General features: G+C 40.3%; 1 protein-coding gene across 1 annotated transcript in view; it reads left to right on the forward strand.

Moving 5' to 3' along the window:
- The window catches only part of NDC80 (NDC80 kinetochore complex component), a 40,327-nt gene extending 25,606 nt beyond the window's left edge, over window positions 1-14,721 (forward strand). The window contains exons 9-17 of the mRNA XM_074985838.1: window positions 1,321-1,427; window positions 3,193-3,337; window positions 4,164-4,369; window positions 5,575-5,727; window positions 6,236-6,325; window positions 11,583-11,675; window positions 12,802-12,932; window positions 13,861-13,963; window positions 14,383-14,721. Coding sequence (XP_074841939.1) covers window positions 1,321-1,427; window positions 3,193-3,337; window positions 4,164-4,369; window positions 5,575-5,727; window positions 6,236-6,325; window positions 11,583-11,675; window positions 12,802-12,932; window positions 13,861-13,963; window positions 14,383-14,505 — 1,151 coding nt within the window. The 3' untranslated portion in view covers window positions 14,506-14,721. The remainder of the gene's footprint in view (window positions 1-1,320; window positions 1,428-3,192; window positions 3,338-4,163; window positions 4,370-5,574; window positions 5,728-6,235; window positions 6,326-11,582; window positions 11,676-12,801; window positions 12,933-13,860; window positions 13,964-14,382) is intronic.
- The last annotated feature ends 8,755 nt before the right edge of the window (window positions 14,722-23,476 follow it).

Below are 23,476 nucleotides of genomic sequence, written 5' to 3' on the forward strand. Positions count from 1 at the left end.
TATATGGCCATAAATCGTTTCAATTAAAAGTGAAATTCTTTTTTGTAAATACCCTAGTGGCAGGTTAAGGGTTGATGCCATGTTTCTTTCTCATTTTCATGTCAACTTTCAAGCAAAAGGATGGAAACTCCAGCTGCCGACTATGCAAACTCAGTCTGGCCTTTGAGAGTCAAAAGAGATTATACCAGTAATATAGGCAGGTTACCCTATATCCTCAGTGATACCCCTGTAATCCTATAGTATCAGCGATTGTTGTCTGGGTGTAAGTTATTGGAATGCACTATGTAATGCTGTTGATGCACAGATGGAATGGCATTTGCTATTCATTCTTGCATCTGGCTCAGCAGGGCTGACAAATTTAAAAGCAATACAGATTTACTTTTCTCATTAAAAGGTGCAGCCGTGACTGAGCACGTATACCCAGCAGCTGAACTGAGTAATAAGGTTCCACTTTTATAGTCTATTTTCAAGACTAGCATGGTTTCACATTTTACTACAGAGCTTCTCAAACTGTGACCTGTGGAATACTTGCTGATGTTCTGCACTGTTGTTAAGTTGTATGGTGCAGCTCCTTGTTTTCACCTGCTTCTACAGACATGTAGTACAGAGCCTGTTGAAACAGCTAGCAACAAGGAAAGAGCCTCACCTTGTCCCTCAGTGGCTGCTGTTTACATAGCCACTTTCAGACTAGAGCCACCAGTAGGACTGGAGTTGCCCATTCACAGAGCCATTAGTAGGAGAGGAAACATGAGCTATCAGAGAGAGAAAAGATCAAAAGGAAAGAGAACCAGCCATCTAGTCAGCGTGTGCAGGGAGCAAAGCAAGAGAGAAATCAGCTTGTTGGGAAGGAAAGAAGAACATCATTGTTAGAAGAGCAAAGAAAGTGATCATTTTTTGTCACATTTATTGTGATTTTCACATAAGTAACTACTGTTGCCTGGGAATATTGCACAGTCATACATGGGACTATACTTCGAAGTTGTGAAGCACTGCTCATAAGGTGAACGTTCTATAACTACGTGATACACATCAGAAAGTATGAGAACCTCTGTTTAATGGAATTCACATGGCAGAGATTCTGCATGTATTTGACACAAGCAAAAATTCACTTTACTTACTTTTATATTTTTTGTGTTCTAGATTGTATGATGAGAATCTAAATGAAAAATATAACCTTTTGAAACGTGTGTCTATTCAAAGAATGGGTATCTGGTGTGCTATAATAAAAGGAATTCCTATGGCATTATGCAATATAGATGTCAGTGTTTTAGGAGAGCAACTGGTTGGTTATTAAATTATGTCTTTTTTGTTTCCTTTCAGAGGATTTGTTTAATATAGACGAATTCCAGTTGGAGGCTCTGGCAGCAGAAAACAAAAGGTTGCATGCAGAGATTGCAAGACTAGAGAAAGAAAGGGAAAGTGAACCGGTAAGCAAATACACACACACAAGTGAAGGGGAGCTGCTTTTCAGCTTGATTTATATTGGTATTCTGATCCTTTTTTCCTTTCCTTGAAAGTAATATTTCCATAGCAAAGCACTGGTGACCCAGTGGTAAGAATGGCAAACTGATGTGGCTATTTCATGGTAGAATAAAATACAAATATTTCTTCAGGGCTGTGTCGAGACTAGCCCCGAATTTCGAAGGGGGCATGGTAATTAGGGTGTTGAGAGATTACTAATGAAGTGCTGTGGTGCATGTGCAGCAGCACTTCATTAGGCTAAATCTCCCCCTCTGGCAACATCAAAGTGTGAAACTTCGAAGTGCCGGCTTGTGTGTTGCCACGGATCGGGAGTAAAGGGACTTTGAAAGAGCGCGGGCACTTCGAAGTACCCACGGCTGATCTGCCACTACACACAAGCTGGCACTTCGAAGTGTCACACTTTGAAGTTGCTGCAGGGGAGGCTTAGCCTAATGAAGCCTGATACACCGCAGCACTTTGTTGGTAATCTCTTGACACCCTAATTACCATGCCCCCTTCGAAGTTCGGGGCTAGTCTAGACACAGTCTAGATGTTCCAAGTGACTCTAGCTGGTGCTGGAGATCATTTGCTCTACATCACTGCAATATAAGACATTGAGTTACAGTTGGATATTGTGTAGATATTTTCAAATAATGGAAGATTTTGCAATGTTCACAATTCAGCCAGTGTAATTCTAAGCACTGTTGATCCAATGGGATTTATCTCCAAGGATTTAATATCCAGAGGTTCTGGAGCTAAGTTCCCTGTAAGCTGCACAGCTGGCTGCACTGCTGGGTGAGATGTGCCTCCCTCCTTGTTGTGGCGAGAGAGGGCTGGTGAAGGGAGTCCTTTCCCTGCCGCAGCCCCAGTGCCCTCACCCCCTGCGCTCCCGCCCTTTGCCCCAAGATTGAGCCCCCTGCTGCACCCAGAATCCCTTTTCCTCAGCTCCACCCCTGCACTTTCACCCCCAGCTGGAACCCTCACTCCCCACACCCTGAACCTCTGCATCGGGCCTGAGCCCCTCCTGTACCCAGAATCACTCATCATCCAGGTCCCACCACACACTTTTCATGCATCACCTCCATGTTAGTGCACATGGATGTAAAATATTAAAGGGAATACTAATCTGGAGGAGATAAGAATAGGGGACAAGTGGCAGCAACTTATCAAAATGTTTCTTTTGTAAGAAAATACGTATTTGAAAAGTCAGTTTAAGTATTTTAAATGTATATTTACCGAAACATTAATTGGCTCAATAGCTGGATAGATGGCACACTGGAAATATTTTTGTGCAAAATATGCTTTTTTTATATTGCCTCCTCTCCCGGTTTCTGTCATCTGTTGCATTTTGTCATAACCCTAAATAGCAAGTTTCCGTGGTGAAACTAGCTTATTGCTTGCTGTTCAGTGCCTAGCACAACTGGGCCTTATCCTTGATTCAGGCTAAGTGGTACTGTTATACAAACAAAAGTGTCAGAGGCTTTTAGCCTGAAATGTTTGAGTTTAATAAAGCTTTTGGGCATGCCTCCTTTTTAAGGCTTTAGGCAAGATTTTAATTCAACTGCTAGAAAAATGAATAAACTGAGGGGGTATAAGGAAAACTTTGTTCGCTTAACAAAGCTGCCTGTGATTATGGCACTGTTCTGCGTGGAAAGTAGCAATGATTTTATTTCTACAAATTTGCTAAGTGAGAAGCTGTTATGTTTTTCCCCCTTCTTCTCACCACAAAAGGATCGTTTAGTGTCATTGCGAAAGCTGAAATCTTCTTTGCAAGCAGATGTTCAGAAGTATCAGGCTTACATGGCTAATCTGGAGTCTCATGCAGCCATCCTTGACCAGAAAGTGAAAGGCATTCATGAGGAACTTGAGACAGCAGGTGAGGAAAAAGCACTGTTCAAAATGATTAATCAAGCTTAAAAACAACTTGGTTCAGCTGTAAGACAGTGAAGTATTTATTGTGCCTATCATGATCTTAAAGAGAAACTTTCCTATACAGATTCCTAGCAGAACAGATTTTATTAGATTTATACCCAGTCAGCAGGCTCTGAGGAAGGTGGAGGATGACAAATGAGTGGTTGATTTCCAGACCAATTTGCACATCACTTTAAAAAATTCATACTGATTGATGGTAAAGAACATAATATGTTGATCCTGATTTTTTTTTTTTAATTTGAATGTCTAGAATGCCAAACTAGAGGTATTTTTAATTCATAAGACCATCTGCACTCAGAGGCTTGTGAGACAGGAGACACCTATACAAAAAGCTTAAGAACTCTGATCTAAAGTTAGGTTTATTCCACAACTGAGTTGAAATCATCTTTATCGTGTTTGTAAAGCATTTTGGAATTATTTTTGTACAAAAATAATCTATCAGTTTTAGGATGTATTTACTGACTGATACGTTTTCTGTATTAATTTTAATTGCAAATACATGTGATTCTAATTTTTTTGAACAGAAATTGCCAATATTTCTGAAACAATCATGTTTTCTTTTGAACTGCCTTCTAAAAGTGATAGTATAACTGATTTGAGTGAGATCAGAAAAGTTACCTCTAGGGCTTAGAAATAGGTCAGGCATTAAATAAGGAAACGTTTAAGGAATAAAAATATGAACTAATACGGAGTAGTTTGAATGCTTACAGGAGGCTGCCATTAAGTATTCTGAGTTTCTAATAGATCTAAAAAACACTTTGTAAATTCAGAAATGGAAGTTGAAGCAATGAAGCAGGAAAATACACGCCTCCAGCATATCTTTGACAATCAGAAGTACTCAGTTGCGGACATTGAGAGAATAAATCATGAAAGAGATGAACTGCAGCAAACAATCAACAAGCTGACCAAGGAACTGGAGGCAGAAGAACACCAATTATGGAATGAAGAGTTGAAATATGCTAGAGGGAAAGAGGCGGTATGTGAAAGCACTGTTTGTGAGAGGCATTTGTCAGTCTGCCTCCTTAAAACTTAATTCAAGATTAGTCAAAAACTGAAATTTAAGACACTACTGCCAATTAGTTTCCTAAATTAATTCAAAAATAACAATAATGTTTTATTGTTATTAATCTGTGGGAGAGATCTGTATTTATTCTTATTTTGAACAAACACCTTCTTCTTGTCCATTTTCAAGTTGAGTGTTAATGTCTTTTCGTGTACCTGTGTATCATCGGTGGGATAGCAGGCATATGTACTGCTGTCAATCATTGATGTTGCAGAAAAAGAATTTTCAAAGTTATTGGTTGTCTAAATTACTTTCTTGGAATTAAATATCCCTAATGTAATTTATGCCATTTTAGCACTTTAATTTGCATCAGTAATTCTCTGGGCTTTTAAGACCACACTTGTCCCTCAAGCCCACTGAATTCAGCCCTGTTGAAAGGATGAGTTTGGCCCTTAGTATTATAATGTAAAATGGCAGTTTTACAAGTTGCTGCTTGTTGGACAAACACACACTCTGATCAAACATGTTTTAGAATAGTGCTTTACAATGCACTGTATAACCTTACATGTCCTTTGCTTGGCAGCTGTAAAATTCAGATTCAATGCAGTATAAAAACAAAACAGATGTTGCACTCTCTAAGTAACACCTGGGAAACAAAAGAGGCCAATTTTGAAACTCTCTATATAATAAAACATAATTTCCTAGGCCATAACATTTGTATGTGACGTGTCCATAACTCTTCTACTATCCTACCTCAGTGGACACTAGACACATTGCATTTATGATGGACGCTTGCCTTTCTTTGTAGCCTTAGAAACTATTCATAAGTAACTCGCCTAGCCTTGAGAGCCTGTACCCAAATGAAAACATGACAAGAGTTATGCTTCATGAGGAGAAAATATACAGTAAGTCAAATAAGGGAAATCTCACCTTTATAAGATAAGAAATTTTTGAGAGACAATCTACAAAACTCACAGTGGTTAAACCACAAATGCTAATTGCTACATTGACAATATATAGAAGTCTTGCATTTCTAAGAAGTGTGTGTGCTCATGGAGCAGTTTGGCAATTGACATTCTTTTTACTCATAACAAGAACAGTGAGCTGGGAGTTGGGTGTATGCTTGGAATTTTTGTTAATTCTTGGCTCTCTTTTCTTCCTTCCCCACAACCAAACAGATCGAAACACAACTGGCAGAGTATCATAAGCTGGCTCGAAAGCTGAAACTAATCCCAATAGGTGCAGAGAATTCTAGAGGCCATGACTTTGAGATTAAATTTAACCCAGAAGCAGGACCAAACTGTCTAGTCAAATACAGAACTCAGATAAATGTAAGTGGATGCTACTGTGTTTTAAAATACAGCAGGTTATTTATTGTTGCTTCAGCTTAGTATTTTCTTTATAAGTAACTAGGAAGGAAATTGAAACAATATCCTTTATGTAATATCAGAGCAAACGTACTTTGGGATGTACTGATGGGAATGGCAAAGAAAATAAATGGTAAAATATAAATAGCCTAAGTTTTTTAAAAAAAAAGTGGGGGCAGGAGATGGGGGTAGTGGGAGTGGTATGGGGAAAACAGGAACCGCTTTTCAGGGGGGTCTCTCTCTCCCTCTCTCTCTCTCTATCTCTCTCTCTTTGCTTGAAAGCTTGCGTCTTGTTGACAAGGCTTTATGTTCCCATTCTTTGAGGTTTTAAGCTGTGGTAGAGCTTTTCTTTGAGTAAGAATGGTTTTGTTCAGTTCTAAATTAGTGTAATTTTGGAGGCTTATAGGGACATTTCCGTATTTCAGCATTCACCCCTTCTTAAATGGCTATTTCTTTCTGATTTGCATTATAGGCTCCCCTTATGGAGCTCATAAATACAACTGAAGAAGAAATTAGAAAAGCTACCCACAAGAAAATGGGTTTAGAGGACACATTGGAGCAGGTAAGCTACACATGCTTATGGTATGTTAATACTAAGCTTTGTTGGGCCATCTATTACCAACACGTGACCACTTACATATTATAAATACTTATTAATTAGGTTTAAAATAATAATATTCTGTTGGTGCCCAAAGGCCTTTGACATGGTCACCTCTCCCCCCACCCCCATTGTACTAGGCACAGTACAAAACAAGCGTACTGCCTCAAAGATGCAAAAATGATTTACAGAAGAGGAACTTGGGAGGACACAGATAACAAATATCAGGTGCAGTTGCACAAATCTGAGGACTCCGAATATTGGAAAGCTTTTTCTTTTTTTAGATGAACAATTAAGTAAAATGAGCTTTCTTTGATTGCTGCCCAACCTAGCTATCATTGACTGGCTGATACCTGCTGGACCCAATTCTACAAGATATCTGAAGATGGATTAGTTTGGGGAAGGTATTCAGTGTGTACCACTTGTTGATTGATATTAGAGCCAATTAATTTTGACTACACTTGCAATTGGATCTTAAAGCTCAAGTGTCCAAATAACCAACCTTAACCAATTTGTCTGTAGACAAAATAGCATGCTACAATACAGAAGGAAGACAGACATTCACCTTCTCTGAGAAAAATGCTTTGCTCTCTGCATGATTATCACACAATAGGTGTATTTCAAAGATACACCACCAAAACCACTTACATGTATATCATGCCTGTATACGAATTTAAAGTACTTTCCAACATCATCTAAGATCTAACCCATCAGTTCCTTAACTTGTTGTCTTATACTTGCCCTATCTCTATTCTTGGATACTACATTCTAAGCCTCTCCTGGAACCTAGAAAAAATGTATCTTGCCTTTAACAAGCTTCCTATTTTCTAATGCCAAAACTGAAGTCAGTTTTGCAAAGTGTTATGGCATACTTAACATGGATGAACAGAATTGTGGCAAGAATAATATAATGCAGCAATTAATATAACTTCCCAACACACACTTAACATATGAGTATTTCAGGCATATTATCCATTTATGTGGTGTATATGACACACCATATATATGCATTAACAAATGGGAGCAACATGTTTTTAAAAAGTTCCGACGTGTCTGGAGGAGGAACATTCAAAGGTGATACTGCATCAGATAAAGAACAAGACACCTATTACAAAATCCTTTTATTCAGGAAAAGATTGGTTCATAGAAAATAATGGTTTGTTAAAGTTTTATATTTTCTAATAATTATTCATAATCAGAATATTAAGACCTGTTTTTGTGATTGTGTTAAATAGGTCCCATTGAATTATAGAATACTAGAACTGGAAGAGACCCCAAGAGGTCATCAAGTCTAGTTCCCACCCCTCACATCAGGACCAAGCACCATCTGTATTATCCCTGTTAGATTTTTGTCGAACCTCTGCCTTAATGTCACCAATGATGGAGATTCTACAACCGCCCTCAGCAATTTGTTCTAGTACTTAACCACCATGACAGGAAATTTTTCCTAATGTCCAATCTAAACCTTCTTTGCTGCAATTTAAGACCATTGCTGCTTGTCCTAAACTCTATTTTAAAGATAATCCATTTAAATAGCAACCTGTATGACTAAAGGTCCTTAGTGTTCTTAGCCTTTACTTGTATAATCTCTGGATACTCCACATATTTATTCTCTTCTCTGCTTTGCTGGAGAAGATCTCAAACCCCTTCCAGTCAGTGAAGATGGCTTTAGTGGCTGTGAAAACTATGAAGAGAATTAACATTTATTATATTGTTTCTTTTTTTAAACATGTGAAAGTTACTCATTTTCTACACTGAGGGGGACTTGTATAAGTATCAAAGTTATATGTTTTCTTAGAGTCCAAAATACTATAATTTTCAAACTAAGCTTATAAAAGTGAATTGGACAAAGTTAGTATTCCATAAATCTGAAAATATATGTAAACACTCCTATTTAGAATGTTTATGTGCACGTGTAATCCTCCAGTAAAAATAAGACCATGATAACTGTCCCGTCAGCTTCCACTGGTGGAAATGAGGATGCAGCTCTATTGGGCTAAACATCAATTAGCCAGTTGTTTCAGCAAATAGGAAATTTCCTAATGTAGACATGCAGCTGCCTAATAAGCCCTGCCATGCATAGAGATGCTGGGGCCAGAAGGGAGATGCCCCCAGGCCCAGCAGGGAGCAGCTGTGGCCAGGGGAGTGGGATGTCCTCAAAGCTCTAACCCTGCTGTCCCCAGCAGCTCAGACCTACGATAGCTGGAGAGAGGTGCCATTCCCCCAGCCTCACCAGAACTGCCACGGACATCAGCGGGGCACCTGCCCCAGAGCTGCTGAGGTGGAGAGGACTTAAGGGACCTTGTACCCAATCCCCTTCGTCCCCAGCCACAGCCTTCTCTCTTTTCACCCAACCTGAACCCCCTCATCCCAGCCCCACTCCAAAGCCTGCACCCCCATCTAGAGCCCTTCTCTCCCCAACACTCTGCACCACTTCCTACACTCTGAACCTCTCAGCTCCACCCTTGCCACAGATTGTTCGTGGGCAGAATTAATTTTATATAGAAATTAATTTTATAGAAAATATAGCAAAAGACTGCCTTGACTTAACTAGGAGATCTTGCATGATCTCAAAATAAGAAAGGAATCACATAAAAAAGGAAATAAGGACAAATTACAAAGGATGAATATAAGCACAAGAATGCAGGAGCAAGATTAGAAAGGCTAAGGCACACAATGAGCTCGAACTAGCTTCAGGCTCAAAGGGAAACAAGAAGGCTTTTTATAAATATATTAGAAACAAGAGGAGGACCAGGGACAGGGTAGGGCCATTGCTCAGTGAGGATGGAGAACAGTAACAGGGAACTTGGAAATGGCAAAGATGCTTAATAACGTCTTTGTTTCAGTCTTCACTGAGAAGTCTGATGAAGGAATGCCCAACATAGTGAATGCTAGAGGGAAACGGGCAGGGTTAGAAGTTGAAATAAAAAAGAACATGTTAAATATCACTTAGAAAACTTAGATGTCTGCAAGTCACCAGGGCCTGATGAAATGCATCCTAGATACTCAAGGAGCTGATAGAGCAGGTATCTGAGACTTTAGCTATCATCTTTGGAAAAACATGAGAGACAGGAGAGATTCCAGAAGACTGGAAAAGGGCAAATATAGTGTCCATCTATAAAAAGGGGAATAAGAATAACCAAGGAAACTAAAGGTCAGTCAGCTTAACTTCTGTGTCAGGAAAGATAATGGATCAGGCAATTAAAGAAATCATCTGCAAGCACTTGGAAGGTGGTAAGGTGATAGGGAACAGCCAACCTGTATTTGTAAAGAACAAAGCACGTCAAACCAATCTGATAGCTTTCTTTGATAGGATAACGAGCCTTGTGGATAGGGGAGAAGCGGTAGATGTGGTATACCTAGACTTTAGTAAAGCATTTGATATGGTCTCACATGATATTCTTATAAAAAACAAGGCAAATACAACTTAGATGAGGTACTATAAGCGGGGGGTGCATAACTGGCTGGATAACCATACTCAGAGAGTAGTTCTTAATGGTTCTCAATCCTGGAAAAGTATAACAAGTGGGGTTCCGCAGGGGTCTGTTTTAGGACAGGTTCTGTTCAATATCTTCATTAACGATTTAGATATTGGCATAGAAAGTACGCTTATTATGTGTGCAGATGATACCAAGCTGGGAGGGGTTGCAACTGCTTTGGAGGAAAGGGTCATAATTCAAAATGATCTGGATAAATTGGAGAAATGGTCTGAGGTAAACAGGATGAAGTTTAATAAGGACAAATGCAAAGTGCTCCACTTGGGAAGGACCAATCAGTTTCACACATACAGAATGGGGAGAGACTGTCTAGGAATGACTACAGCAGAAAGGGATCTAGGGGTTATAGTGGACCACAAGCTAAATATGAGTCAACAGTGTGATGCTGTTGCAAAAAAAGCAAACATGATTCTGGGATGCATTAACAGGTGTGTTGTGAACAAGACACGAGAAGTCATTCTTCCGCTTCACTCTGTGCTGGTTAGGCCTCAGCTGGAGTATTGTGTCCAGTTCTGGGCACCGCAGTTCAAGAAAGATGTGGAGAAATTAGAGAGGGTCCAGAAAAGACTGACAAGAATGATTATAGGGCTAGAGAATGTAGCCTATGAAGAAAGGCTGGAAGAATTGGGCTTGTTTAGTTTGGAAAAGAGAAGATTGAGGGGGGACATGATAGCAGTTTTCAGGTATCTAAAATGGTGTCATAAGGAGGAGGGAGAAAACTTGTTCTTTTTGGCCTCTGAGGATAGAACAAGAGGCAGTGGACTTAAATTGCAGCAAGGGAGGTTTAGGTTGGACATTAGGAAAAAGTTCCTAACTGTCAGGGTGGTCAAACAGTGGAATAAATTGCCAAAGGAGTTTGTGGAATCTCCATCGCTGGAGATATTTAAGAACAAGTTAGATAGATGTCTATCAGGGATGGTTTAGATGGTACTTAGTCCTGCCATTAGGGCAGGGGGCTGGACTCGATGGCCGCTTGAGATCTCTTCCAGTCCTAGTATTCTATGATTCTATATACTCACACATCACCTCCATATTGGTGCACATAACAAAATTCATTCTGCACATGGACATAAAAATTAGAGGGAACACTGAAAGTTACACTATAACATTTAAGTTGTCTGCCTCCTGCAATTGACAATGATTCTGATTTGATGCTATCATCAGAACAACCCACAAATCTTTCTTTAGTGAGAAAATGAAATGAAGTCTGGAAAAAGCAGTCAGTTATTTGACTACAAAGGGAACCTCACCAACTTGGAAAAATTCCAGCTGATTTCTGTTTCATTTCTATAATGTATATGTGTAATCTGTCTTGTGAGTCTGATATGAAAACATATTAACAAGAAGTCAACCATTTCCAACAAGAGCCCCTTTAAACTGAAACAAGTAAACTCATATTTAGCATTGTGGCATATTGAAAGTTAATAGGTTATTTTCACTTATCCAGCAACCTCCATCCTCACTTAAACCTAGGTTATACTGATAGCAAAGGGTATAATTATCTCTGTGTACATAGCTTGTGTCACTTTTATTTTACATTTTTAAAAAACAGTCTTTATTCTGGTAGATAATAGGAGTTGATCTAAGTCATCTTTGGGAATTGAAATAAGTCATGGGGATGTGGCTTGTATGTATGTATTTTCTGTGAAGGCAGAGAAAATTGGAGGTTAGAATTTTAGTAAGAGTCTATTGTTGGACTTTTTTAATCGACTGTGTACTTTCAGGTGAACACAATGGTAATAGAAAAGAAAAACAGTGTTAAAATGCTTAAAGAAGAGGCCCAAAAGCTGGATGAGCTTCACCAACAAAAGCTTAAGGTAGGCATTGTTTGCAAAGTGAGAAAAATTTCATGAAGGATTTGGATAGTGAGAACCCAGAACTGTGTTCTTATTAACTACTTGAGTCTTACTGGAGCTGTCACTGCCAAAAACAAGCTCATATGCATAACTGAGATTTCAGCACTGGAGGAAGTCTTGATCTAACCTCAAGAACAACATTTTTTCTAAGAAAAGAGAACCCTTCTGTCCCTTAATACTCCCTTACTGTTTTGCCATCTGCACAGAAAGTCCTTCTCTTATGTTTGTTCTTGCCCTAAAAACTATATTTTTCAGCAACAGTGATGTAAAGGAAAAAGTGTTACTTAAGAATAAGCTAGTGTTAATATTAGAAGTGTAGGTCTGTCATTAATAGTATAGCTGTCAGTCGCAAACAGGGTTTGCTTTACTTGACTGCTGCTGATCTAATGAGGGAGGTTGAAGGCAGTTTAACATCACATTCTCTTGCTACATAACACATCTAAACTCTGCTATTGATATATATCCTATTAGAATAAGTCAACAAAATATCTAACAGCTGTGATATAGGGTATAATAGTCCTATGTTCAAAACACTATACACACATTAGAACAAAACAGTTTTTGAGCAGACATGATTTATCTGCTGTTATGAATAACATTTAATTTACTAGAACTGAAAGTTTAGGAGAGTAAGGCTTTTTTTTAGCTTAATGCATTTGCTAGCACTGTCTATTATAACTTCACTATTTCCACACATATAGTCAGTTATTCTCCTATTTTCACAGAGGAACAGGGAAAATAAAGACTTTAAAAAATTGATATAGTAAAATCACAAAAACTGGCCGGAGTACTCCCACCATGAGAAAGATGAATAGTCTTATTCCTTCAAATAACTTTGTGGGGTTGGGAACAATAGACTTGGAAGGGAAGGCTGGAGCAATCCAAACCTTGAAGGGTGAAGGACAGATTTTACTTCAGAGTATGAAAAATGGGACCACCTTGAACTTTCTCAGCTGGCTTCCAAATAAGGTGCAGCATGGCCTTACAAGTGTGTTTATTTACTAATTCTTGCATGAATATCAGCAAATTGAGAGAACAATTTCTCTCTCAAAAATACAAATACCAACTTATGTTGTTACCATTGCAGGAAGCAGAAGAGGAAGAGAGAAAATGTGTTACTGAGTTGGAATTGCTGGAGAAACATAAACAATTACTTGAGAGTGGAATTAATGAAGGCCTCAGTGAAGCTATGAATGAATTGGATGATGTTCAGAGGCAGTAAGTCCAACAACTGCTAGGGATAGTGTTGAGATTTCTTTTGCACAGGTCATTCTATATTAAGTCTTAATGTGTCTACCATTATATTTCCTTGAGTGACTAGGTATTCATTTCAGTTATTTTTCACAAGGCTCAATATTACACTCCTGCAAGCTTATGGCTATAAAATATTTTTCTCCACAGTAAGGCTGGGTCTACACATGCCCCTTCCTTTCAAAAAGGGCATGTTAATGAGCGGGTTCAAAACATGCTAATGAGGCGCCACAATGAATGTGCAGCGCCTCATTAGCGTAATGGCAGCCATGGTGATTTGAAAGTGCGGATTTTCGAGTTGCACACTGCACGTGGAGACAGGACCTTCCAAAAGGATCCCCCACGGTTTTCGAAAGCTCTTCTTCCGATCACCAGATAGCACCTTTCGATCCCACTCATTAACATGCCCCTTTCGAAAGGAAGGGGCACGTGCACACACAGGGCAAATGTTTTTTCAGAATATTTAACTAAACTGCTTATTACTTGTGCTCAGTTGTCTTACAGCATACCTTTGTAACAGTGAAGTTATAGTATAGTATAGTTACAGAACAGTTATAGCGAGAGTATAAGTAACTCAGAGTTCATTAAAAACATACCTGAATACAGTACATCATCCAGAAAAATCCAGGAAGGCTATATTATGATACTGAAAGATAGGATTTTCTTAGTAGCTCTTGTTTTCCTTGCTGTCCTTCACTTTTTATTGACCAGCATAAAATTCATCCTTGTTTTTTTGAAGTTAAGTTTCAGAAAACAAGTTTTATCTGAGTCAAATTAAATCAACATATGAAAAGATTAATCTGATTATCCATCAGCCATAGTGAAACAATTCTGTTTTTTATTGCGTCAACGTGTATAATTAAGGAAAGGTTGTGGGGGTTTTGTTATTCCTTAGATACCAGGTTGTTATGCAGATGACAACAGAAGAAAGCAGGAAAGTGGGTGATAATTTGAACCGTCTGTTGGAAGTGATTACTACTCATGTGGTATCTGTAGAGGTAAGTCAAACTTGTTGCTATCTACAGTGAAAGCCTTCTGGACATGAGACTTCCAGAAGGATAACTGAGTGCGTCTGGATTAAAGCAATTTTTTTTTCCTTGAATAAAATACCAATCATAGTGTCCATAGTCCTGCTAAAAAGAGTTTGGACCTTCTGAGAATAAAGTTGATGGGCTTAATCCTGTATTCAGTAGCAGTCAGGCATGTCATCTGACACTTACTAGCCCTTCCTTGTCAAGTTTTAATCTTCTGGAATCCCTCCTGCTGCTGTGTATCTCTCAAGAATAAAATGAGTTAAAATACTTCACATCTAGAAGTTGATGTTACTCAAAATACATAAAGCTGCAAACCCTGACTCTTTTTAAGACCTTGTTCAACAATAACAATAGTTTGACTAGTTTGCTGTAACTCTCTTTAGGAATATCTGAGTGAGCAGAATGCAAAGGTTGACAGAGACTTTGAAGACTTCATGCCAGAAGACTTATTGGACAACTTGAGAGAGATCCTAGACAACTATAAAAAGAAGGCTGATACACTATAATTCCCAAAAAAGATGATGAAGATAAATTTGGTTTTGGTTTTGCAGATCTTAAAAGGCATCTGTCCTTCAATGTAGGCATCACCTGTCATAGATTTCCTAGTTAGTTGAATTGCTGTTAGGTTTTATAGGGACATACAAGTGTACATAGCTTTCTTTTAGTTTTTAGTATGTGCAGCATTCTATAGAAACAAAGAGATTTAATCAAAATATTTGCAAATAAAGTAATGGATTGTTTTTACTCCCTTTGTTATCTATTTATGCAATTGTGGTGAGACATAACCCAGAGAACAAATTTAATTTTAGCCTCTCTGTAACTAGTGGCAGGTGTTCACATTACTTATGTTTTGCTAGAAACAGTGGGATTAAGATATAGTGCCACCTGGCTGAAAAATGACCTAAAATAGATTTATAGGTGGAACATCTGGTCCCACTGCTTAAAGGGACACCACCAGTGTAAAAAATCTGAGCTCTGGAAAATGTTGTATTGACGAATGTTGCAATAAACCTGTAAGGTTACGAATAATTGAAATGGGATTTTTAACCAGTAGCAGCAGCAAATACCAAAAGAACAGGCAGTAGATGGGGGGCAGAGGACTTTGTCTGAGCATGTTTGGTATTGCTTATAGACCTGCTGTGCGACACAGACCCCTGTTAAAGTCATCTGGCAAGGGTTCACTATGCTTTATAAGCAAATCCTGTCTTAGACTGACAAACATACCAATGCACCTCTTTCATGGTATTTTTCAATAAAGGAGAGCATATGAGGTCTCTTCTGAAAGCCTGTAGTTTACACCAATATTCACAATCACTGTGAGAAGTGTATACAGGTAATAACTAAAGAATAATATAATTACATTGAAAATTATGCCTGATGGTCTTGGATGGAAAACAAGTCATTAGGGAATCATCTGTCTCACTGATAGCTCGTTCAGTCAGGAGGGAATTGTCACCCGCTAACCAGGGTGAGTAAACATAATGCCAGTCTGAATTGTCTACCCTTATCTCATCTCTTAATGGTCAAAACCATCAAAGATAACTGCAAACATTTGAAACCATGTGGACGCCAAAAGGGAACTTTATAATAGACTGTGGATTGCCATTTCTGAGAATGAAGACAAAAGACTGATTCAGTATGTCACAGAGTAGAGAAAAACACTTCATCCTTCACCGAGGAGACGTCTTGTTGAGTGGAGGCATTTCATAAAAAAATTGCTTCCTGGGAAACCATATAACTCCCCAACAGACTGACCTTGGGGAAGTGGGGGCTACTTTATTAAATAAGAAAGCTATCTATTAATAAGTGTAGGTCCTAGTTCGTGTGTTGTTTTTTACATTGTTAACCATTTGTTTCCTTCATTTTCCTGTTTCTTGTTAACTTACTTAAAGAAAATCTTTTGTTTTACACTCGAATCCCTTTAATCCAGCAACCCTGGGAATCAGAGTATGCCATACTAAAGATTTTGCTGGGCCACGGGAGGCACTGAAGGATTGGGGCATGTGAGGGTGGCATGCTTACCTGGTGCCCTACTCCTATGGGCACACATGACTCTGTGCTGCCTTTCATTATGTGAGAGACAGGGAACAGCCTGAGGGGAAGCCACTCTGCACACTGCCATTCTCCTGGCTGGCGGAAGTGGTAGTGCATGGACGCACTTCCTCCTCTGTACCATGAGTGTTCCTGGAGTAGGGACGCCTGGAGAAGGGAAGTTCCAGTGTATTAGAAATGCTTGCCTCACATATAGGACCCTATCAAATTCACATTTCATTCTGGTCAATTTCAGGACTGTAAGATGTGAAAATTAATCAGGTTCACACTTTCAGATGTTTACATCTGAAATTTCACAATATTGTAACTGTGGGGAAGCATGACAAAAGCGGGTTGTGGAGGGGTTGCAAAGTTGTTTGTAGCTGGGCTCTGAAGGCAGCTGCCACAGAGATTCCTGCAGCTGGAGTTGGTTTCTGGAGGTGAACATGAGCCTGATTTCTCCTTTGCTATTGGGAGGACCCCAGCTGGAAGTGTCTGGCTAATAGTCCCAGCCAATGGCCCCCAGCCAACATGGGAGCACCCAAACTCCAACAGAAGCCGCGGGGGTGGGGCAGAAGCCCTGAACACTGGTTTCCTGAGTTGCAGCAAAAGCAGTAGGGAGGAAGTCCTGGCAGAATCCACAAAACAGAAGCTCAGAGCCTTGCTGGTGCTTTCCTGGCAGCATGAGGGAGATTGAATTCTACAAGAAAGGATTTATTTCATAGTCTGTGAAATGTTTTTTTGTAACTGTGGAATTTATAGGGCCCTAGGTGTGGTTGATTGAAGGTAAAATTGGTAAACTTGCATACACTTGGCAACAGATTATCCAGTGAATGAGTAGCCAGTATAATGGGCTGGATATGACAAAGAAACGATTCAAGGGGACTTGGGTACTTGTTAACATGAAGGGGAAAGACAGGGCTACACAGCCCAGAGGAGAGTGGTAGAATGGCTGACAGGCTGGTGGTAGTAGGTAGTAGGGACCCAGCTGCCACAGGCAAGGTATCTCCTGCCTCCAGCATGAGGGTAACAAGGTGGCTCCAATTCTAGGTGTATCAGGAACTGTCATATATGCCCAAAGACTCTTCTCAAGATAAACTAGAGTAGAAAAACCCTTAACAGTTTTTAAAGGAGGTTTGGTTTTGGGTGGGGGTGGAGGCGGTGGGAGTGGAATGAGGACAATGTAGAATCTATTAAAACAGCATTGAAAAAGTAAGCTTAGTTTATTAAAAAAGTCAAGTTATGTCCTTTTATGTATTTCATGTTCCCAGAGAGAAAAGCTTATCTTTCTGCCCAGATATGTCTGCACCAGAAACGTGTATAGGCAAGACATGTTATCTCTGACAACGTGGTGTTTCAGTTATGATGCAGCTAATGTTGCATATATAAAATACTTTTAAATAAAGCTACTAGGCTGGTAAGAAGGGGATCTCATTATACGTTACTTTAGCAGCTTTTTGTCCTGTCTTAGAATAGACATTCACACATAATAAACAGGAGAGCATGGGTACCTACCTTTTGGAATTCAGTCTTATTTCTCATTTTTGTTCCCTCCTTTGTGCAGTGGACAATGACTTACTTTTTTAAAATCAACTTTTATTGTTCTAAGTAATTAAATGTACCACAGTATCTCTTAGCTAGCTAACAGAAAATACTTCAGGAAATATTTGAAGTATCAATCAAATATCACTGTCTGTAATGAATAAGTACCAATAATAAAAGCAAACTACCCTCATTGTGTTTTAGAGTTGCTGCTTATGCTTTCATCAAGTCTCTAGAAAGCAGATGGTAAAAGAATCCACTGTGTTGCTCTGGATGCAGCTAGGTAACGTGTTTGAAATGCAGGCTCACACTGTATCACAACCATGATGTTAGGCTAGAACATCAGCTTGTAAATTTTATATATAAATATTTTAAGTTAATGGGTCTTCATTGACTTTTACATCAGTAGATGATCTGGTCCTCTGTTACATAAATATCCATGTCATAAAACGGGTGAGCAAATATTTTATGTCAGATGCCCTTTTCCATCCCTGCAATTAGTACTGAGCCCCACCCCCACACCCAAACTCAGGTGGAGGCCAGGGCAGAGGCCACAGGGGTGGGCAATTGCACTGCCCTCCTTATGAAATTTCATGCCTTTGCAGACCCCTGTTCTAGGCAGACAGGAGAAGCCCAGCACTCCTCCCCCGTCCATCAGTCTGCCAGGGCCTGCTCTTCAAGCCCCATTGCTGAATCATTGGAGGGTCAATGCACTTTGTGCTAATGAAAGTCAGCTTCACTCTTGCAAGTTACAGAGAAAACCCTGAGAAAGTGACCACTGGATGATGAGGCCACCCACTGTTTTTGTTACAGCACCTGCTGGGGAGTGCTGGCCACACTGCTTGGGGCACAAGAGGCCCAAATCCAACCAAGCCCACAGTTTAGGGGCTCCAGGTAGTTGGTGGCAGGGTAGAAACCCTGTGGCAAAATACATACTGGCCCCTCCTACAGCCACTCAGTCAGTTCCCAGCTCAGCATCGGAGAGCCAGGCTGCTCTCACAGCAAGCAATGCCCTGGCACTGAGCAAAGGGGAGTGGGAGCCTGGAGCAGATGGGTGGGCCTGGGACCTGAGTTTCCCTGGGCATGGGCTGCACAGCTGGGGACGCAGACTTCCCAAGGCAAGGAAAGGGTGGGTGAAACATCCCCTGTCAGATTGGCTGCAACAGCTGAAAACTGTGGGGAAAGGGGGCAGGAGAAGGCAGCAGCACTAAACGCCCCTGGCTTAACAGCAGAGGAGATATGAGAGAAGCTGCTGCTGTTGCTGCCAGTACTGCCTCCACCTAACTGTTTAAAGCAAGCAGGTGATATGCGCAAGAGACACGAGATATTGTCTACCTCCATGGTTGGTTAAGCAATCATGCTGCGCCCCCACTTACAAAATTTCATGCCCCCTCAGGGGGTGCGCCCTGCCATAAAGCAATAAATTATTACCAGATGAAGTTAATACATAGGTGGTTTAGCTAAACCTAGTTTCTTCAAACTCCCAGACTGTTTTTGGAATGTAGGTGCTCCTCAGCCCTTCTGAAAACCAAGCTGCTTTAAGGTGTCAGCAGTTGAGCAATTAAAAATTGAAGCACTTATAATTATTAGCCATTTCTGAAAACCTTGCTCATGGAATAAGGCATCTTCCCCAACATGAGTTTTTCATTTAATAGGTAACTTTTCTGTTACCTGAAACAGAAGAAACAGGGCTTCTGGAATGGAAGGTTGCTCTTAAACTGCTGCACCAAAGACAACAGAACATTATTATTCTAGATCTGTTTTGCTACTAATGTACATTGTCATATCTGGAACCAAATAAATCTGTATACAATAATTTTTATTTGGTTCTTTTGTTTGTATACCGTATATTGGTCTACTAGTTTATGGATATATCTGTTGTACCAAATGTGACTACTTACAGGCTCCTTATAGATTTTGGGGTATTTTATATTTAATAAAATATTAAATATTTACATAAGATATTATTTTAAATATTAAATACTAAATGATTTTTATGAGAAGGATGGGATAAAACATAAGAATGAGTAACACCTGTGTGGCTGGAGAAACTTTCTGATGGATAAGTGATGCCTCTTCAACAAAAACCTAAATGAACTTCTTGACTGTGTTGGTCTCCATATTCTGTATGTGAAACAATTCAAAACATGGATATCTTTCTTAAACTGTTTAGGACAGAAAAAAGTAACAGTAATAATCCAGGAAAGAACAAATTACCCTTCATTAAATGTTAAGGGGGGATTTTCAAAAGCACCTAATAGGGTTAGGTGCACATATCCAACTGACCTTAAATGAGACTTGTGTACCTTAATGTCTTAGATGCTTTTGAAAAGCTTACTAGATTTCCATCTAACCTAAAATTTCACTTCAGTCTAAAAGTGTTTAACTTAATATAGTTACACATAATACTTCAGATCACTGAACTGAAAAATTATAATTTTTTTCCAATTTATTTTATGCAGTTGACAGTTTTTTGGCTTCTCACTTGTGTGTGGTCCCTGATTGATATTTCTGTGGGTCAGTTGTCTCTGGTTCAAAGAAGGTTCATCCCTGCTGTAAGGAATCCCCTAGACTACTCTCCATGACAGATCTAAGGGCACAGATCTATCTGTTCAAAAACTGTCTAAAGTGGGTTTTCCAAACTATCAGTGTTATCAGATTTACAATATGACCGTTCCGGTTTTGATCCATACACATTCCACAGGATCATCTCATCCTTCGCCTTCCTTAAGGATGTTCCCATCTCAGATCTGCAGAGCAACAAAGTGAGCATCAGTCCACACCTTTACAGAGCATTGTGATCACCAGGGTACTGCTTTTGATGCCATCTTTGGCTTTGCAGTTCTATTTTTATCTATGACTAACTCAACTCCAAAGCCCCAACCCTCCAAGTGGGGTACTGCTTGGGCGTCCCCTAAGTGGAACATCCTTAGGGACACTACTCAAAGAAAAATTTACTCACTCTGTGCAGTAACAATGGTTCTTTGAGATGACCCCCTATGGGTGCTTCATTATCTTCCCTTCTCCTCTACTTGGGAGTTCTTGTTTATGATTAAGTGAAAGAGAAGAAACTGAGGACTGATAGCCCATATATGCTGGCTATCCTTGTGCAACACGAGGCAAGACAGCGTGTATGGGCCTAATGGGCACTGCTACTTGCGATCTCCGGGTGCTTGCGAACAGGAGGGAGTTTTGAGAGGCTCTCCTGGAGGAGGAGAAGGAAGGAGCAAACTAAAGCACGTTGCAGTAAGTGGCTGCTTGTGTTTGGGGGTTCTGGGCTTGTGTTTGTTTGTTTGGAGTTTGGAGTGCTGAGCTGAGTGTTTGTTTGAAAGGACGTGTGCTCAGGCAGGCAGTTGGAAGCTGTGAGTCTTGATTAGGTTTGAATTGAAACACCGTGTGCTGATTGGCTGAGCTGTAAGCAGAGGGAGGAGCTCTCAGGGAGGCCGAGCACTTAAAACCCGCTCGTAAGCGACCAGGGAGCTTTGCGACCGGGTGCCTGCGACCAGGGTGAGTGCTAACAGGAGGGAGTTTTGAGAGGGAGCTTGGAGGGAGCCAGTGACTTCTATTGCCCTTAAACTTAAATCCTTATAACAACCTCTATCTGAAACATTTAATTAAACCCTCATATATAATTAGAGTAGGAAACGGAGGCAGAAGCCCAGCAGCAGAGTGGGAGCTATCCTGTTATTGTGTCGAGTGCAGTATGTATGACTACCTACCCTGTGGGCAGGTGGCGTATGTGTGCACTCGATGCAAGGAGCTCCTGGCCCTCAGAGACTGAGTGCAGGCTTTGGAGGCCAGGGTGGCTGAACTGGAGGAGCTAAGGAAGACAGAGGTGTTTGTTGATGAGACTTTCCGGGACATAGTAGGGCTGTCCCACCACCAATCTGACAGTCCTGATGCTGTTACGGAGGAAGAAAGGCTCAGGGAAGGAGAGCAGTCAATGGGAGCACAGGGGAACCATCCCATAGTTCGGACCCTCCTTCCAGAGGGTGCTATGGTATCCTCTCGCGCCGAGGATACTTCTCCGGGGGAGGGAGCACCAGCTGTTAGGAAGAAGCAGGTTTTAGTAGTGGGGGATTCGATCATTAGAAATATAGATAGTTGGGTTTGTGATGACCGGGAGAACTGTATGGTGACTTGCCTGCCTGGTGCAAAGGTTGCGGATCTCTCGAGGCATCTAGACAGACTTATGGGCAGTGCTGGGGAAGAGCCGGTGGTCATGGTACATGTCAGTACCAATGACATAGGGAAGGGTAGAAGAGATGTTCTGGAGGCCAAATTTAGGTTACTAGGAAAGAGACTGAAATCCAGAACATCTATGGTGGCATTCTCTGAAATGCTTCCAGTGCCATGCGCAGGGCAGATAGACAGGCAGAACTTCAGAGTCTCAATGCGTGGATGAGACGATGGTGTAGGGAAGAGGGTTTAGATTTATTAGGAACTGGGGACACTTTTGGGGTAGGGGGAGCCTATACAGGAATGATGGGCTCCACCTAAATCAAGGTGGATCCAGACTGCTGGCATTAAACATTAAAAAGGTCGTAGAGCAGTTTTTAAACTAAGAGGTGGGGGAAAGCCGATTGGTGCAGGGGAGCACGTGGATCGGACGGAGACTTCTCTTACACGAGGCTCCATAGATAGGGATGCCCTAGAAGTTAGTCAGATAGGGAACGTGGGAAATAATATATGGGCAAGATCAGATGTGAAACAATCGCATATAAAAAAATCCAAGGCGTCTGTGAAAGGCGGACATATAAATAGTGGTAGTTTTTTGAAGTGTTTTTACACAAATGCTAGGAGTCTGTCTAATAAGATGGGTGAACTGGAGTACCTCATATCAAAGGAGGAAGATGACATAATAGGCATCACAGAAACATGGTGGAATGAGGACAATCAGTGGGACACTATCATACTGGGATATAAATTATATCGGAAAGACAGAACAGGTCGTGCGGGTGGCGGAGTGGTACTATATGTGAAGGATAATATAGAATCAAACGAAACAAAAATCCTAAAGGAATCAAAATGTTCCGTAGAATCATTATGGATAACAATTCATTCCTCTAATATGAATATGGCATTAGGAATATATTACCAACCACCTAACCAGGACAGTGATAGTGATGCTGAAATGTTAAGGGAGATTAAAGAGGCTATCACAATAAAAAACACAGTAATAATAGGAGATTTCAATTATCCCAATATTGATTGGGTACATGTCACCTCAGGATGGGATTCAGAGATTAAATTTCTTGATGCCTTAAATGACTGCTTCTTGGAGCAGCTAGTTTAGGAACCCACAAGGGGAGAGTCAATTCTCGATCTAGTCCTGACTGGAACGCAGGATCTGGTCCAAGAGGTAACTGTTACTGGACCGCTTGGAAATAGTGACCACAATATAATAACTTTTAATATTCCTGTGTTGGGAAGAACACCGCAACGGTCAAACACTCTGGCATTTAATTTCAAAAAGGGGACTTACACTAAAATGAGGAAGCTAGTTAAACAGAAACTAAAAGGTAGAGTAACTAAACTAAAATCCCTGGAAGCTGCATGGAAACTGTTTAAAGACACCGTACTAGAGGCCCAACTTAAATGTATACCCCAAATAAAAAAACACAGTAAGAGACCTAACAAAGAACCACCATGGCTTAACAGCCATGTTAAAAAGGCAGTGAGAGAGAAAAGGGCAGGTTTTAAAAAGTGGAAGTCAAATCCTAGTGAGGAAAATAGGAAGGAACATAAACACTCCCAAATTAAGTGTCATAACGTAGTAAGAAAAGCCAAAAAAGATTTTGAGGAACAGCTAGCCAAAAATTCAAAAAATGATAGTAAAATGTTTTTTAAATACATTAGAAGCAGGAAGCCCGCTAAAGAAGCAGTGGGGCCCTTGGACGATAA

Source organism: Carettochelys insculpta, chromosome 2 (genome assembly GCF_033958435.1).
Source record: "Carettochelys insculpta isolate YL-2023 chromosome 2, ASM3395843v1, whole genome shotgun sequence".
Classification (NCBI taxonomy): domain Eukaryota; kingdom Metazoa; phylum Chordata; order Testudines; family Carettochelyidae; genus Carettochelys; species Carettochelys insculpta.